The sequence below is a fragment of the Vanessa cardui genome, chromosome 6 (genome assembly GCF_905220365.1).
Source record: "Vanessa cardui chromosome 6, ilVanCard2.1, whole genome shotgun sequence".
Lineage (NCBI taxonomy): Eukaryota > Metazoa > Arthropoda > Insecta > Lepidoptera > Nymphalidae > Vanessa > Vanessa cardui.
In genome coordinates, this window is record NC_061128.1 from 9,644,448 (window position 1) to 9,664,504 (window position 20,057).

Here is a 20,057-nt window from a genome sequence, read left to right on the forward strand (position 1 = left end):
GACAGAATGTTATTAACTAAGCGGAGTTGACTTCGATGTTTGTTGGACGAAAGATGGATTGTTTTAAATAATTATTACGTATTTGTTTTATATAATGTGTTTAAATGTTTTTGTGTAAAATGTGATTGTGATGTGTGTTTTGTGATATTCGGACAAAGGTACGTACCTCTTGGATTTGGGTTATAACAGTAAAATATGACAGTTAAGTAAAGGTGTGTGTACACGGAACTTTCTTTGCGTAACGTATTGGTTAGTCATCAAGGTTATATTGTAGAATTAAAATTTAGTATTGACACGATTAAAATAGAACTTTAGAAGAGCATCCGCCAAATAAAATATTAATGCATAATAAATGACACACAAACCTTGAGTTATTCAAAATAAAAATATATGTATCAGTTATAAGGCTTCAAAGTGTCGCTCATGTCATTTATTGAATAATATCAATTCATAAATAATTATGAATACACTTTATCCAACATTTTCGACTAATCTTCGTGATTCTATGTGGTCATTTAGTAATATTTCCTGTAAATTCTAATTAATAAAAACTAGTTAAAAACCACTACTTCGCACGCGTTGAACTCTTTATCTGTATGAACACAGTTCACTTGCTTGCTTACATCGTATTAGAACTAAGGAGTTTTATATAAATATTTTTTCCTTCTATTAAATAATAAGTAATTATAATATAAATTGTTTTTGATAAATAAATTGTGTTCAGAACTTTGTGCAATGTGCTAACTGTATTTTAACAAATGAATTAAAAATAAATCTTGCTAAAAGTATCTTATATCGAGGAACATCCAATTTACACAATTCTCACGGCACCATTGTCTACAGTTCACTGACTTGGAGGCCGTTATGAATGTGTTCATGGTGTACGTAAACATAGGTCTGAAGACACAAATTAATGAACTATTAACAATTATACGTAAAGGTTGGCTTAGGTAACTCAAAATGCTATCTTTAAAAAAAATTATTTACTTGAGAAGAAAGTTACGCTATTTTACCTAAAAATATTATCACTCATACTCATCGAGGATTTCCAAAGCAACCAGTAGTTGACTTTGAGCTGTATTCACGAACATATGACCTAATAAAAAAATTTACAAACAACCTTTTCGACATACGTCAACCATTTTATATATTTCTACGTAGATATAGGTAGTTCCAATTCAATAAAGCATTGAACAAGATGTTAGTAACTAGGTGATTTTTTTGGTGACGAGATATTTTTTGTGATAAATATTGATACATTATGCGGGTATCCATTATATATTGAAAAATGTACATTTTCTATGAACTATTACTTCGCGATATGAGTCTATATAAAGGTTTTCTTTTTCATGTTTAATACAAACAGACGTTTGCAAATATATACTTTTATAGTTATCTTTAATTTTGCTTGGAAGCTGAGCATGGTTTTCCACACATATAGATCTTTCTTAATATTTATCTTTGTTATCAATTATGAAAATACATAACATATGTTACCGCCATATAAACACGTGAACATAGTGGCTTCGTTTACAATTTGATAAATGCATATAAATTTTTATTTAACTTTATAGTCTAATCTTATTGACGACTATACCAATATTTGTATCATAAGACTATTATTATTCTAAGTTTAAAAAATTAAATGATTTGTATTCATTTTTTACTTTACTAAGTCAAGACTCGCTTATATGGCGAAAAGCGAAAGCTTAGCAGTATAAACCATTTCTTATAAAATCAATACACTGCTAATCATACAATCTAAGTTATTGTATTCCTTATGATTGTAATTAAACTAGCTCAAATATTCTTCCAATAAAAAGGTGAACGTACAAACATTAGTAGTATACTAACTAGAAAATTTTACACAAAGGTCAAAGTACTAAGCATCGGTAAAAAATCATACCTTCACGAGTAACCATTAAGGAACATTTTCCATTCGACATAGTTATTTATAGTTATTAATAAAAGATAATTTGAATTGGAGGTTATGTAATTACTTGGGAATGTTACAATAAAATCAAAAAGCCTTTCAGAGATTGTTTCGCACTGCTGGTTTTTATGTTTTATTTTATCGAAATATTGTATTTTTAAGACGCGATCACTGTTTTTATTAATTAATTTGAACAAGGAAAACAATAATTATTATTTTCGTAATAAAAATATCATTTGACATTTTAATCCATACTTATTTTTAATATTTTAAGTACGTAGGCAGACCGATAGTTATACTACCTGGAGATAAATGGAAACAATCACCCATTGACGTTAGCACTGTAAGAAATATAAACCATAGAATACGTCAATGCGCTACCAAATTTGGGGACTAAGATGTTCCTTGTGCCTGTACACTACAATGGCTCACTCACTCTTCAAACTGGAACACGAATAAGAATACTCAGTATTGTTTGACCATACAATGGGACCATAGAGTGACGAATGGATGCACATAGCGGAGAGGGATTGCGTTGTGCAAGCCCTCTTCCTCAGTTTGCATGGTTTATTATTTAATAATTCGATAAATATTATTATTGCATATGAAAGCGGACTTATTATGAATGTAACATAATGAAATAGCTTAAAATATTTAAGTAGGTTAATTACGTATTCATTCAATGAAATTAATTTAATATATTTTTCTATGTGACTAGATGTTAGCGTTCTCATTGTGATAGAGCTCTTCTGATAGAGTATGGCTTCTGGGTAGAAATTAAAATAAGATTTTTAACGATTCTTTAAAAATTACTTAATTTTTCGCGATAATATCTTAATGTAATAAAATAATACTTCTTTATTTAAAATGTCATAAGTTTATAAATAAAAGACATATAATACCGATAATAGAATACAACTAGGTATGCTGTTTTGCTTCGAGGTGTGCATGTTAATTGAAGCGTTAAAGAAATGTTTCCGCAAACGGTTGAGACATGCATATTTTTAAATTTAGAAAGAAATACTAAAACACTACGAAACTACTCTAAATGTATGAATAAATTAATGTACAGCCAGTATCATTCGGGATGATATACAATCTTTTTTGAGCAATAATAAGAAAATACGATATAAATTTGAAGTCAAACTTAATTTATAATGAACTGAATCGAGTGATATTTTGATATCAAATTAAGTTGCTTACAAATGAGGAAATTTAAGACGTGACGTAAAACGCATACGCAGCGAAATACACGAGAACGCAGGTGACACAACTTTATACTCGTAGATATATAACATACCTATATATAGCTATTCGCTATGATAGGATTGCCAGATGTGAAAAATGTGTGTGATTGCAAAAACAGTAAAGTCTAGTAAATAGCCTGTAGATGTATGTAATGTTCTGTAAATGTTTTGGGGTGAAACTGAGTAAAAGGTTTGGAGTATATTCCATCACGATGGTGGCTTGGTGGAAATGTTTGTGGATGATTTTCATCGGACGAATAGGAAACCCTTCATGATGTTAACTTTTAACCACCTCCCAATTATTTCTATGAAGCTACTAGGAGATATATTATGTGTAATTTACCAATAAAACCATAATCCATTGTCCCCATAAAATTGTAAAATATACATAGATAAAGACAAGGATGAAAAAGAAATTCGTTACACTGTGCAAGACTTGCTAATAATAGTTCTACATTTATCTTTGGAGCTGAGATGGCCAAGTTGTTAGAACGAGTGCATCTTAACCTATGATTTCGGGTTCAAACTCAGGCAACCACCACTATATCATCATCATCTGTGCTTGATTTGTGTTTATAATTCATCTCGTGCTCGGCGATGAAGGAAAACATCGTGAGGAAATCCGCATGTGTCTAATTTCATCGAAATTCTGCCATATGTGCATTCCACCAACCCGCATTGGAACAGCGTGGTGAAATTTACAGGCTGTTACTTTACTTATTACTTTACTATTTATCTTTAGTAAAATTATATATAGATAAGATTCACATAATAACTAAGAATAAATAATGGTAAACGTAAACAATGGTTTCTATGTCGATAAAAAACCACACTGACCACTATGTAACCAAAGAATTTTGTATTCTTATTACTCCGACGCAACTGAACAAAATGAGTACAAGTTCTGACCGAAACGCCACTCGCTTGATTAGAGCTTATTGCAAAACGAAACGGTTTTCCAATTAACCGATTGCTGTTAATTAAGGGCCGGTTCTGTTTAACTGTATATATGAACCTCATAATTAGTTAGCAAAATCTAGGTAAGTCTTTCTAAAATTCTATTTACCCTTTGTTGATAAAACTACATAACCTTTTTATCATATGAAAGAAAGTCATTTTTCTGCAATTGTAGATGTCTATAATAATAATCAGGGTTAACATTTAAAATTGAATATTGACATAAAACGGCTGGTCTATAAATAATACTTATAGCTGAAGGTTTCCTAAAAAAATAAAAAAGGTTCTGAATCATAGAATAACTGCATATTATATTTCTTGTAAGTTTTAAATAGAGTCTCCATTCCGAACCGATGCATGGCAGCTTAATTTACGTATAATGAACTACATATCTACTAGCAGGAAGGATTATAATATAAAATGTAGATCGAATTTCAACAAAATTGACAAATATATATTAGCAATAATAAAATATGAACATAATATAACGTAATTTTAGAAATATTTACAAATTACAAAACATTTATATAATAAACATCTAAAACTATCACACGACACTCAAATGTTCCTAAAATAATCAACGCGAATGATTAAATATTACCAATATTGGAATTTGAATTTCGAACGAGATTTAATATCATTTATTTATATCTATATACGTATATACAAGGTACATATAACATTTAGTATACAACTAAGGAATCTAACTCTACATTTAAATTTCCATATGCATCCAAGGGTCCGTTACTTATGCGACAAGTGATGGAATTGTGCCACTTTCAATTCTAGTCAACAAAATACCGGTTATGCGCTATAATGACAAGGCCAAGATATATGATTTCCTCTGGCTCCATTAAACAATAGCTATTTTAAGTGTATTGTAATTACACTTTTATAATTCGACAAATTGAATAGTAAGAATAGTTCCGACATTTGTAGATATTTTAGTGACGAGCTCTTGACCTATTCCGTCGACTTCGTTAGATTATATTTTTAATGTATAATTATTTGACTATATTACTCCGATTAATATCCGAATAAAAAATGGCTTACCATGATTGCTTATAGTTGGCACCGAAAGTACTTTTCATAATCATGTTATTAAAATATAAATATAAAAACATTTTAAAAATGGTTGTATATTATTATTTGAATTACTTGTATTTATCAAAAATAATTTCATGCAGTTAATATGTAATTTTTATTTTTCTAGATGGCTGAAATACTTCTTCAACGGCGGAAAGTGGCAGCGGTGCTAATCGAACCAAATCCTTTGATAATATTGTTGATTATTTCTTTGTTACAACTATGTGTGGCTCAAGTTATAAACAGGGCGCCACATTTCATCCCACAGACTGGGGATATGTCAAAATTTAGTTTACCTGAAAATACACCTGTGGGAACGCCGGTTTATCATTTAAAAGGTAAATTTCAACCCGAAACTTTTAAAACTTTTAAACCTGAAACATCCTTATCTATGTATTGTATTAAGTATAATCAAACTCGTAATATTTTTTTTACTAAATAATTAATTTTAAAAGTATTTTATAAACACCATATCAAACAGCTTTGAACAAATTTCTAAAAACGTCACGTTTTAAAAATTCACGTTTTGTGTGTATCCTGAACTCATAATTTGGTCATATAATTTATGTATAAGTTGTTAATTCTTGTATTTTTAGTCATTGTTAATATTTTACTTTATTCAGGCATAGATCCAGAAAATGGCCCATTACGGTATTCCATATCGGGGCAGTACTTTAGTGTGGATTCTGCAACTGGTGTCGTCACATTGGCTAAATCTTTAGATAGAGAGGAGCAATCTACTCTAGAAGTCATAATCAGTATTACAGGTTGGAACCTATAATCTTATATTTAAATATTCTTAAATTTTTTTTTTTTTTATTATATATTTATTTCGTTTTGTGATTTTGTTTTAGCCTTTGAATCTTATTGCTTGTTATGGTCAAACAAATCAAATATTTTAAAATAATAATTAAACATTTCAGATGAAGGTATGGAAGACACCGAACCCAACACAGTATCTCTTCGACGTGTCATCCCAGTGCGAGATGTGAACGACAATCCGCCTATATTTCACAACAGGCCCTACATTGTCAATATAAGTGAAGCAACACCCGTTGGAACTGAAATCGAGGTGAACTTTTCAATATGCCAATTCTATGCATTATTAGAAATAATTTAATAAAATTTAAAAGAAAAATACAAATTATGTATAGCGCGATAAATGTTGGAGCTTATACTGACCCCGATTTCTTTGAGAATAACGACAGAACTTCTTCAGGTTCTGGGTAAAACATCTGTACTATAAAGAGTTGTTAGGTCTATTGTGTCTGAAAATTCTCAGTAGCAGATAGAAGTTTTAAAGATGGTAGTTTTAATTGGCCTGTAAAGCACGTAAAACTGTTAGTACTTTGTCTGAACTATCTTCGATCGTATCGAACTGTCTATTGGAATACGAGATTGAGGGAATAAATTTCGCGCCTATGTTTGTGTACAGACTGGTGCAATTAGTTTTGTTCTGCTAAGTTATGAGAGTATATGACATGTTTTTTTTGACATTGGAAAATTTGATACGATATTTTTTTTTCAAACATTAGATTTTGTTGAATTCGTCTCCTTAGAACTAGCGCGCACTGGTAACTTTTGTCACGGTGACTGTTTCGTCACTCTTGTCGAGTCCATGAATATGTATGGAGGTGCGCGCACATTACGACGTGATATTTGTGTCTGCATCTGTACATATTCACGGAATTGACAAGAGTGACGAAACAGTCACCGTGACAAAAGTTACCAGTGCGCGCTAGTTCTTCCTGTATCAAATAAAATTTTGTATAACATTTTATTTCGTCACCACCACCAAAAAATTGCCCAAAATTTCACCTGACTAGTTTTGGTGGAACTGGTATAATATTTTGTTGTAAGTTTTGCTCCCCAAATGTGCTAAGTTATATAAAATATTGTAATTCAAACTAACGTACAGTAACTCTTGAAAATATGCTTTCTATCTACAGGTATCACCGAAAATAACAGTGACTGATAGAGACGAAGGTGAAAACGCAAATATAAAAGTAATATGCTCTGCCAAGGAGAGAGGGAGCGATGCTGAAGCATGTTCTGTCTTCAGAATTGTTACAGATATGGTAAAGATTTAAAATTAATTTGCTGCAATATTGCTACTATCAATGTTTAACTGACAATTTTTATGCATATTAAACTTTGCATGGTTATTAATCTACATTCACTCATATAAAAGAGAAATACCATTCACTGATTAATCACGAAATCTCACGCATTGCAACACCTACAGATTCGAAATTTAGTGGGTTGCTTATATAGTGTAGTATGTATGTATTTTCACTTTTTTATGAAACAGTTGGAAGAATGTATTTTATAAATTTCGCGCCGGTAAGTAGGAATCAATAATCAACTTACCTAAATAAGGACTTATCACGTGCTAGGAAAAAAAGCAGGTACTAATTTATTCGTTCATTTTTAAGGTGACACCAAACGAATACCAAGTCAGAATCTTCCTAGCGAAACCACTTGACTTTGAAAGTCGATCAGCTTACATAATATCACTGGAAGCCTCAGACGCATCTGACAGACCTCTTCGAGCCACAGCTAGTGTATCAACTGCTATACGAGATGTCCAAGACCAGCCTCCGGGTTTTGTGAATGCGCCATATTCTGCAACAGTTGCTGAAAATACTCCACCTGTAAGTATTGAGACAAGTTAATCTTCTAGATTCTGTAATAAATAAAAATTTTAATTGATTAAAAAAATAAACTATTTGTAATGAAAAGCCCTGTGGCATTGGTTAAATCATATTTATTTGCTAGAACACAAGCATAATGGAAATCGTAGCCAAAGATGGGGACACAGCTAACCCACGTCCCGTGTTGCTGACTATAGAGGGCGACATATTACATTACTTCAAGCTGGACCCGGAAAGGTCTATTGGAAGAGCCACGCTGGTGACAACGGACGTTCCTATAGATAGAGAAAGCGATGTAGTTGTGCAAAATGGAGGCGTTTATAGCTTTTACGTAAAGGTAAAAAAGTGTTACTTATTATACAGCAGTAACTTAATAACTATGAACCACGAGTTATATTCAATAAGAACGCTTTTATGATTGTCTTTAGTTTCTAGCATTACTAAAATATTTTTTGCTATTTTTTTCTCGATCAACCATAAATAAAATTAAAATACTAGAAAAGTTTCTCGTAACGATAATTTTGATTAATTTAATAATTACAGGCCACAGAATTAATTAACAATGAAGTGCCATCCGATTCGACAGTCATTCCAGTAACAATCATAGTGACAGACGTTGACGATCATATACCTCAATTTAATCGAGACGTATTTGACATTTCGATACCTGAAAATATTGAAAATGGAAGTCCAATCCCCGGTCTATCAATATATGTTGAAGATAATGACTTAGGGCAGAATAGTAGATATGATTTGAGTTTACGCAATGTCTTTAACTCTGAGGACGTTTTCTCCATTAGTACAGACCATGGTGAAGGAAGAACTCCTATCAGCATAAAAGTAAAGGATTCATCTAAATTGGATTATGATATCGAAGACGAAGATAAGCGATTGTTTAATTTCGATATTGTCACCTCAGTAAATAATAAAGAACTTTCATCTGCGAGAATAAATATCAAATTATTAGATGTTAACGATAACGCTCCTGTGTTTGACGAACCACAATATAAATTTAACGTATCCGAAAGTGCTCCAGTTGATTTTAAAATTGGTGATGTACAAGCAACAGATAAAGATTACGGTATATTTGGAGAAATTGAGTATTCTCTTACTGGATTTGGATCACATTTATTTAAGACTGATAAAAATAGCGGAGGATTGTTTGTAGCAAATATATTAGACTACGAAACACAAAGAAGTTATAGTCTAACCCTTTTTGCCAAAGACGGCGGTGGGAAAGGGACAACGACGAGTATTTTTATTGATGTTCTAGACGCAAACGATAACGCACCTATTTTTGAAGCTGCGGAATATAGTCGTACTATCAGAGATGGTGCTACTACTTTTGAACCACAGCTAGTAGTACGGGTGAGATTTTATTTTTCAATAATAATTACACTATACTTGTACATAAGTTGTTAATAAAATATCTTTTTTCTATATTTTATATTATTGTTTAAATAATTGTCTTCTTCTAGTCAAAAATACAATTTTTTTCCATTAATGTAGATCCGCAACCAATTTTTCGAACAATTATTTACAAGAACTTATATTTTTTAGGCAACTGATGTAGATGGTCCGACTCAAGGTGGTGGACGAGTACGATATTCCTTGGAATCAGATAACAGCATAGCACACAAAGGAAAGGTGTTTGCAATTGATGAAGATACAGGAGAGATCACTATTATGAACAAAGTGGAAACGATGGACACTCCAAGAGGACAGTACGAATTAGTGGTTAGAGCTACTGATTACGGTAAGTAAATGATTAAAATAAAAGTGATATAATTGAACACTATGTTGATATAAAAATGTTAATTTTAGTTGTACTTGTCTTTTGCTAATAAACCACGTTTTTAGGAAAACCAACAAAATTTAACGAAACGAAGGTTTATATAAGAGTAGGTGTTCCTGGTAATCAGCGACCGACATTTAAAGGAAACTATCACCATTACAAATATATAGTCAATCAACGAAGTCCAGAAAGCAATGAAGATTTTACATTCGATCTTAATCCGATGAATTATAAAGCCAGTATAAGAGAAGATGCCTCGCCTGGACAAAATGTTACTACAGTTGTAGCTACCGACCCGGATGGCTTGGACGATCTACTAACATATCATATTGTATCTGGCTCTAAGGATAATTTTGTAATTAATGAGCGGTAAGAAATAAGTAAATATATTTTTACGTAGTTTCGGTTGGTGGACGGGTAAATGGCTATTTGACGGTAAGTGGTTACCATTGAGATAGGTATTGTCAGATCAGTAAGAAATATTAACAATCCATCCAAAACAAGAATACTAAATTTTGCTCTTTGGCAGTAGAATAATTGAAGAGTGACTGGTACCTGCCCAGGTAGTCTTGCAAAAAGCCGCGTTTCTAACTAAAAAGTCATTTCAATGCATATTTGTTATATGTTTTACTACTTAAACAATATTATGTTAATTTTTGAACCATTACGTTTCAAATTAAAATTTAATATTTTTTTACAGGAGTGGTTTGATAACTGTTTCCAATGATTCAAATCTCGATCGAGACGTAAATCCAGACCGCTACGAAATAATAGTTTCTGCAGTAGACAGTGGCATCCCAATTCCAGAAACAGCAACAACTACCGTCTTTGTAACCATACAGGATGTTAATGATAAATCTCCAAAGTTTAACGTTACTGAATCAACAACATACATATCTGAAAGAACTAGAGTAGATGATGTTGTAACTAAAATTAATGCTTATGATTCCGATTTAAACGCAAAACTTAAATTTAGCCTCATTGAACCGATTAAAGCATTTTCAAAAGCAGGCGTCCAATTAAAACCAAATTCACCATATGATTACAAAAATATTTTCAAAATTGATGAAGATTCTGGTGAAATATTAGTTAATGGTAAATTAGATTATAGTCAAACGTCTATAATAATTCTTACCGTAAAAGTAACGGATATTAATGCAGAAATAAATAAAGACAAGCAATTTGATATAATGGAACACACAATATATATACAACCGTATGCTGATAAAAATCCGCAGTTTACAAATCCAGGTTGGACTGGTTCTAATCCTGTAATTCATCATAAAGTAAAAGAAGATCAACCTATTGGAAGTACCGTACTCGTACTAATGGCAGAAGATCCAACGTCAGGTCATATGGTGTCTAATTTCAAAGTAATAAATTCGCAGACTGGTTTATTACAAGTAGATCCTTTAAGCGGGCAAGTGGTTTTGACTAAACACCTAGATTACGAAGAGCTGACTAATCCAAATTTGACCCTTACTGTACAAGCTACCAGTAACGATGGTAGTAAACATAGCACAGCGAAAATAATAATCGAAGTTGTGAATTTAAATGACAACGCACCAGTTTTTGATAAAGAGGTACAATTTTTATCAATTCATTGACATATAACGATTCTTTTGTTTACAACATAAATTGTTTCTGTTTATTATAATACCTGTTGACTTCCAAGCAGGATATATTAATTTAAATAACTGTATTTAACTAACATGACTCTGTATTTTTAAATGTTAAAAAGAATAACTACTGACTTTCATGCCGATTCTTCTCGGTAGAATCCACTTTCCGAACCGGCGGTAGCTTCACTTAATTATAAAATGACGATTGAAAAGTGCTTGTAAAAGCCTACTTTAATAAAGTTTATTTTGATTTGATTTGATTTAACATATATTTTGCGTATACAAATTTCTTGAATACTGAGGAATGTTAAATGTTTATAATTTATATTTCAGCTTTATAAAGTGAGTGTTCTAGAATCAATAAAACACCCAGATCAGATAATAACGGTGAAAGCTATAGACAACGATGCAGTATTAACTGAGGATGATAAAACAAGCGGCTACGCTGATGTACGTTACTCACTAAGAGGGGACAATGCGGAACTGCTTACTATTAACAATGTCACTGGAGTAATTCAGGTATAATTAAAATTAAGAATAAAACATAATCCTATATATTAATAGTAGTAAACCTGCCAGTAAGTAAGTAATAAAAATCTTATAAATTTAATATCTTGTGATGACACTGACTAATAATAAGCACACAAAAATTATATAACACAAAAAAGTGTCATCAATATTAATAGAACACAATTAGCAAACTTTTATGAATCAATTGAAGTTTTACATTTGAAACGAGTGTTCTTATGATTGCCAAATAATTTTGATAAAAATTCGAACAAATGAGTACAATCAAACTAATTTAATAAGTTTTATATAATTTAACAGAAAATGTATCCAATTTAGATTTAGGATAGGATAGGATTTTTACATTTTAAAACAAATTGGATTTAATTTTTTTAGGTAGCCCCAAACAAAACGTTAGACCGTGAACGGCAATCTGTTCTCCGATTAGAAGTAGAAGCGTTCGACACACCTAAAGGTGGGGGTGATCGTCTTAAATCTGTAGCTACACTTCTGATAGACGTGTTAGACGTAGATGATAACACGCCGACCTTTGAAAAGGCTCTGTATACAGGTAAATAGAAGTATTTACTACAAAAAAGATACATTTTTTAAATGAAATTAAAAATGGAAATATGGTCTTGTGAATTAAAAATTACTTTTTTAGCTGTTGTACCAGAAAACGTTCCAGTGGGTTTTACAGTTACCAAGGTAACAGCAACGGACCCAGATGAGGGGCTTGGTGGTGAAATTACATATGAATTTCTTGACGAAGGGGAAGCTAATGGTGAGTAATAAATGTTTTAATATAAATAAACGTACTCGTTGTACTAGTCTACAGTGAGCAGTTGTTATCTTGAATGATGAACTTTAAAAAACAAATTTTGAAACGGCATAGTTTTGTGCTCATTTTCGACAATTTCTCGATATTTGTTTAATGTTTGCAACAAGTATGAGTTTGGCAAGTAATTTTTAAACCATTTTTTCTATTAAACTCGTAATTAATATAATATTTTATATTTCGAAATTGTAAGTAACATTTCACTGTAAATAATGTTATTGCAGATTCAAATACATTATAGTGACAAACTCAAACATAATTCTCAAGCATTAATGCTTGGTACCACTAGACATAGCTGAGTTTTATTTTGAAGGTCTATTCGCTATCGATGGAGTCACGGGCGTGGTGAGCACGCATACCGCACTCACAGGCCGCGGACGAACAGCGCCCTACCGCTTACTGGCGGCGGCTACGGACGGCGGCGAGCACCAAGCGGTCGCATCGCTGGAACTGTACGTAGGCGACGTCAGCGCTAACGATGGCGTGCCCGCTTTCATCAGACCAGCGCCCGGGGAGGAGCTAAGTGTCAGTGAGGTAAGAAAGTGTGTCTGCTCGAAGACATAGGTCGTCCGCAACTCTATAAAAAGTGACCACCAAATATCTAACACGAATTATTTAAATGTCAAAAATTTATCCAGAATGCAACAATTGGCACGACGGTGTTTCAAGTGGTCGCGACCGACCCCGACGATCCGACGCAGCCTTCCGGGCAACTTATGTACTCCATACAACCAAGCAATGCTGACGCAAAAATATTTGCCATCGGTGAGTCTGGTATATTTTCTTACATTTTTATATATGCCTAAAAAGTCTCAGGAAACACTGGTTCTGTATGTTCTAAATTTATTTTATGAAATAGTAGATAACTAGTTGTAAAATAAATTATATACCTGTCAATTGATTACTAAGAGATTAATAATTCTTTGACTTTACTCTGCTTAATGTACAAAAAAGCACTGTAGATATGAATGTATGTAAAATACACTTAAGATTTAAATTAGTTTGCAAATATACCGTATAACTTTCAGATTATTTGTAAGCTATAAAAAATACTAGTAAAATATGTTTAAACATTCTATCGCTCCCCAGATCCACACACAGGACTAATAACGACACGTCAGACATTAGATCGTGAACGTCAAGCACAGTACACATTAGTACTGGTGGCGGCAGACGGTGGTCGACCACCTCAACAAACCTCACGCGTGGTGCGTGTGCAGGTGGCTGATGTGGATGACCACCGACCACGATTCGCCAGAGCTTTGGTAAGATTTTGACTATATTCCTACATATATTAGTTATAGAACTTGTATACTAAATTCTTAGTCATTGAATTTAAATTCAATTTCATTCATAGTTTCAATATTATTCTGATTAGTAATTTACAATTTATTTAACAAACCTGTTAGCTATGCATACATTACTTCTCATCAATTAACTATTATATTGCTTTTCAAGTAAAATTGAAAATATTCAAATCGATACGTTAATAATTAGAAATAGTAAGAAATATTTTTCTTGGTTTTATTTCATCAATCAATATATATGAGTGAAGGTTAAATAATTATAATAATTTTCATTGTTAAAGGACGATCCGCCAATATTAATAGCTACGAATGAAGAAGTTCCGATTGGAACTGTGATTGGCCAGCTTGAAGCCGTTGACGAAGATATTGGCGAGAATGCTGCCATAGATTATACGATAACAGGTAAATATAACAATTATATATAATAAGCTGTCACCCGCGGCTAAGCTCGCCTTTTAGAGGGTTACTTGTCATGAGTTAAGTAAAAAAGTAGCCTATGTCCTTCTTTAGAGTTATCATTACTTAACACTAAACTTCATAAAATTCGGTTCAATGGTTTGGTCGTGAAAGAGCGACAGACAGACAGACATAGTTACTTTCTAATTTATAATATTAGTATAAATAAAAGAGGATTCACTTCCGGTAAAGAATTCCAAACAAATTAATAATATCACAATATTATTTCATAAGTCGCAAACATATACATATAACTTCAAACTCTTGCTCAATTTTAATTTCTCTTACAGCGGGCAATGAACTAGAGTTGATTAAAATACAACGCACTAATGACAGTAAAGCACTTCTGATCGCGGCGGCGAGGTTGGACAGGGAGGCTGTTTCAAGACAACTACTTACAGTAAAATGCTTCAAATATGGTACCAAGCCGAGATTGACTAAATCTTATAATCGATTGGTAAGTATTTAAATTATTCAGGTAATCTTAAAACTGTTTGAAATTAAATTTACAAAGCTTATCGTGTTTTTCGTATTGTTATATTATGTTTATTATTGAAACCTAGATGAAAATAATCCTAGTTGATATTATACCTTAGTATCAGGATGTATTTTATACTAGCGACCCTTATATCTTTAATATTGTCCATGTATTATGTACGAAAACCTTCCTCTTAAATCACTCTATCTATTAAAGAAAACCGCTCAAAAATCCGTTGCATAATTTTAAAGATCTAAGCATACATAGGGAAAAAACAGGGGTACCTACGCGACTTTGTTTTATACTATGTAGTCATGGTGATTTTCAAAATTTATAAAACATGGTAATTGTATTTGACATAATTCTATGATGTTTTTTGTTTATTACCATTATTAAATGGAAATATACTAAATCATTGACCATTTTTCCCTTCCAGGATCCGACAGAAATCCAGGTTGTGATCAAGATACTGGATATAGACGATCACTTGCCAGAGTTCGAAAGCACCAATATGACGATTGGGGTCCGTCTTAACGTGCCGGTAGATACCGTTATAGCCACAGTTAAGGCCGTAGACAAAGATCCTGACGCACTCCTTATAAATTACAAAATCATAAACATGACTTTTGAGTCGCCTATAAAGTCGAAATCATCGAATAACGTAACAGATGTGATTGTTGTAAATAACGTGACAGGGGAAATTAAGATTATGAAAAATTTGATACATTACGCTGACGGTATATTCAGGTGAGTGAAGTTGGAAGCCTCTCTAAATAATAATTTTGTTCTAATTACGTCTTTCGTCGTAATTCTGTAACATAACTTTACTTGGTGGTAGAGCTTAGTGCAAGCCCGTCTGTGTAGGTACCATCCACTCATCAGTTATTCTACCGCCAAATAACAGTACTCAGTATTTTTGTGTTCCGGTTTGAAGGGTGAAGGAGCCACTATAACTACAGGCATAAGGAACATGACATCTTAGTTCCCAAGATTGGTGGCACATTGACGATGTAAGGAATTGTAATATTTCATACAGCGTCATTGTCTATGGGTGATGGTGACCACTTACCATTAGGTGGCCCACATGCTCGTCCACCAAACTATATCATAAAAAAACATTATATCACTGCTAAAGAAATATATCTTTGAATATTTTGTATAATTTAGTAATGTTTTTTTTTCAGATTAATCGTACGCGCTAATAATTCTAACGAAACCGACCGATACAGTGACCTTCAAGCTGAAGTAAGTTATCTAATTACACCTATAATTTTATCAATAGACCTTAATAATAATATATGAATTCGTTACATTTAAATTTAACTATTAAATATTATTAATCATGGTGATTGTTGTGAATATTCTAATATTGAAAAAATATCGACATAAAGTAAAAAAAACTTAGAGCACGATTATTAGATTTATTTTTAGTCAAGTAAAGTAGTAAAGTAACAGCCTGTAAATTTCCCACTGCTGGGCTAATTGCCTCCTCTTTGATTAAGGAGAGGGTTTGGAACATATTCCACCACGCTGTTCCAATGCGGGTTGGTGGAATTCACATGTGGTAGAATTTCAGTGAAATTAGACACATGCAGTTTTCATCACGATGTTTTCTTTCACCGCCGAGCACGAGATGAATTATAAACACAAATTAGGCACATATAGGTATATAGTGGTGCTTGCCTGGGTTTGAACCCGAAATCATCGGTTAAGATGCACGTGTTCTAACCACTGGGCCATCTCGACTTTAAATGTAATCATTAAGTTTAATATAAATATATATTAAATGTATTTAAAATAAAACAACAACAATAGCTATATATTCTTATATAACCTTCAAGGTTGTGGTGGTGCGTGAGCGCGACTTACTACGGCTGGTTGTACCCGACGGACGGTCCCGCCTCGCTTCACTGAAGGAAAAAATATCGAAAATACTTGTACCTCGCAACTTAAAGCTGCAAATACACGACGCTCCACATGCAGCTTTCTATGACAACGTTGGGTGAGCTTTTTTTAAATTTAAAACCTGGCATACACATGGCATAAACATAAAATGCCACTGAGCAGTGTCAGGCATCAAAATACCTCCAGCAATGTGAACTTGAATTTCTTTTATTTGAAACTTGTGTTGTAATATCATCGTTTAGTTCAAATTTATTGATATACTAGCGATCTTCATCAATGTTTTAGTATATTACTAAAAAATTTGTTTACACATCACATTATAATCTTCTAAAATGATCAGTGTTTCTTTACTATATTGTGTATTTATTATTTACACAAACATTCCTCTCGAATCACTCTATCTGTTAAAAAAAAACCCATCAAAATCCGTCGCGTAATTTTAAAGCTCTAAGCATACATTGAGACAGTAAGCGGTAAGCGACTTTGTTTCATAGTATTTAATGATAACATACTGTCCTCGGTCAGGCCGTGCTTCCAATTCCGCAAGACGGACACGGGTGAAGCTCTAACTCCGAAAGCAACTCGAGCCGTTATGCGCTCTGCGGGTGACGAGTTGCAAGCCGTGCTACTCGAGCACGGAGTGCGTGGCGTGGCGGGTTGCGGGCCCACGCGTAGCACGCAGCACTCACCAGCACAGCGCGCACTGCTGCTGCTAGCTGCTGCATTGCCGCTTGCTGCGCTCATTGCTGTCATAGCGCTGTGCTGTCTACGCTCCAGAGGTAATACTAAACTGGCACATCTGATGCTTTGTTTGGGCATCCGAATTAATTATTTCTTAAATTTACCTTTAGTGAAGTTTATACTTTATTTTCGCTACATCGAGTCTGCCCCTTACATTACAATTTACTACGTCAGTTACACTGACGCGCTTGTTTATATCTGAAGAGAATATTTTACTATTCTGGTATCGGCTACGATGGATTCACGACCACAAGTAATGTGCTCATATGTGGTGGAAGTGCTCATCGATATGATATTAAAAATTCATGCAACTTCCTTATTGTATGGAAGTCTAGGGGTGGGGCGGATCTTGGAATTTGTTATTATGCAGCCAATGAACAAATGCGGGAATTTCTTGGAAATTACTAATATTACTAATATAATATTACTAATATGTGATATTTTAAGTTTATTAAATGTTGTGTTCAGCTAAGAGTCGCATGCGGGCCGCGCTACACGCCGCGCATGAGGTACCCCCTCCTGGGAGTCGCGCGCCGCGCCTCCTCGCCGAGCCACTTTACTCCACGTGACAAGCCCCACACAACCATTACGTAATATTATCGTATACATATTGCGCACTTACTTGCCTAAATTTATACATAGATAATTCTTTCCATGTTCAATGAGCCAATTAAAAGATAAGACTTAACAAACTATTTGCAATTTTTGATTAGTTTAAAATGTACATTGCTCGTGAATAATTTACTTGATAACATATATTTCCTGAATTATTTAATACGAGTGAATGAAAGGGAAAACTAAATTAAAACTTTTAAATTAAGGTAATGGTGAATAACGAATTGGTATATCGAATTCTTTACTCTTTTTCCAATTCTACAAAAAGACATATTTAAAAATCTGTAAATTTAATTTTGAGTTTCACGTGTTTTACTTAAGGTGGTATTTACTAAAGCATATTTACTCAGCGATATTACCCTGCTTGACTGATTATTTGGTGTAAGCACAAATATGCACGTAACGATGTGTACGTAAGAGCACGTCACAAAAAAGTCATAATGGCAAGAAAACTTTGAAAACACAATTAACTAGAAAACAAAATAATAAATACCTAAAAATTATACCCACAAAAGCTGTGTAATGTAGCTTCAAATTATTATAAACATGATTTTGAGATTAAAATTAAAAACTAGACAAAACTAAATTAATTGTAGTTCTAATACAAAATAGTGTACCTTTATTAATGAATAGTAAGTTTTGGTTTTTTATTTTTAACTACTCAAATCTGGAATACATTTTTTACTGTTTTTAAATAAAATGTAATACATAAATAAATGTTAATTTTATATGTGTGTTTAGATTTAAGGTAAACGACTGCGTTATATGAATAATTACTGCGAGTTTGTGTGGTTTACCTTGAACTCTCGATTTTATGAATTCACTAACAATAGAGCAATTCTGTAAGAACAAATCCAATCGTAGTGTTAGAAAGTGATATGCGACTATGATCCTAATAGTCGTATCGCATGAAGGATACAAGTATCTAAATTACATGTAACCATAATTATTTATGTCGGATTATATTTCACGCGTAAGATACAAAGCTCTTACAAGATACGAAGCTCTTACGGAATAGTGCTACAGGTATAATACGACACAATTTAGATGTAGCATCGGCAAATTCAGAAAATACCGATTACTACCGATTTTTACAACCAACAAAAATTGCTCCCTATCGCGCCATTCGACGCTATTCGTCGCTATAAATTCTCACGTCAATACTACCCGAGAAAGGAAGATCATGTAAATCGATGTGTCAATTTGACAAATATATTACATGTTATTACGTTTGTGTAATGATCATATTCGCATAAGAAATAAATGTTGATAAATTGGGATAGCGTACTTAATTCGGATTTGATCGGTTTTACGAATTTTGCCGATGCTACATCAAAGTAGTGTTGTACTATCGACTTATCGACACATAGAGCTGCCAATCATATTTATAAATAATAAATATAAATATACTTAATTCATAAGGTTACAGAATATATGAAAATATAAAATGTAATATAATATTTTTCATAGTTTGTATGTTATTAATTAAATGACCCTGAAATCGAAACGATTCGTACAAATGTTTCTACAAATTTGAAGTGAATATTTAATAACATTGTGATAATTTAATAAGAGGTTACGTCTAAGTCACAACGATATGAATATTTTTTATATTTCCTTAAGGAATAATTGTAAAACTTATCCTTGTATATAGATAATAAAATATTGCTGTTTTATAATTCTTTCTTTTTATAAACTTCCACTATCTGCAATTAATTTATTTCTGCTGTGTTGGCAGTCATTTTCTATTAGTTTACATAGTGTGTGATATCTTAGTATTAGTTCGTAAAGCAATAACTTTGTAACCATTTTTGACTAAAAGTTCGCGGAGAGCGGTGTATGAAATTTGGCACTAACAAAGTATATGTAGGTATCTATATCAAAGAAGTGCAAAAAGCTAATACGTTTATAAAATA

At 32.7% G+C, this 20,057-nt stretch overlaps 1 protein-coding gene across 1 annotated transcript; it reads left to right on the forward strand.

Annotated features, from left to right (window-relative positions):
• On the forward strand, positions 1 to 18,095 carry LOC124530481 (cadherin-23). The gene is made up of 24 exons (XM_047104664.1): positions 1 to 158; positions 5,351 to 5,561; positions 5,847 to 5,990; positions 6,147 to 6,295; positions 7,173 to 7,301; positions 7,659 to 7,877; positions 8,002 to 8,214; positions 8,421 to 9,245; positions 9,438 to 9,633; positions 9,738 to 10,041; positions 10,373 to 11,255; positions 11,628 to 11,813; positions 12,198 to 12,372; positions 12,466 to 12,585; positions 12,953 to 13,173; positions 13,278 to 13,404; positions 13,729 to 13,904; positions 14,228 to 14,348; positions 14,693 to 14,859; positions 15,317 to 15,627; positions 16,065 to 16,125; positions 16,722 to 16,882; positions 17,311 to 17,564; positions 17,995 to 18,095. The coding sequence occupies exons 2-24, from the start codon at positions 5,351 to 5,353 to the stop codon at positions 18,093 to 18,095; spliced, it is 5,454 nt and encodes a 1,817-aa protein (XP_046960620.1). The 5' UTR covers positions 1 to 158.
• Positions 18,096 to 20,057: the final 1,962 nt, after the last annotated feature.

Excerpts from the sequence above, each read along its gene's own strand:
- LOC124530481 (XM_047104664.1), top strand. The coding sequence starts at position 5,351 with ATGGCTGAAATACTTCTTCAACGGCGGAAAGTGGCAGCGGTGCTAATC. Across the intron at positions 5,562-5,846 it reads GCCGGTTTATCATTTAAAAG|GCATAGATCCAGAAAATGGC; the intron begins GTAAATTTCAAC and ends TACTTTATTCAG. Across the intron at positions 14,860-15,316 it reads CTAAATCTTATAATCGATTG|GATCCGACAGAAATCCAGGT; the intron begins GTAAGTATTTAA and ends TTTCCCTTCCAG.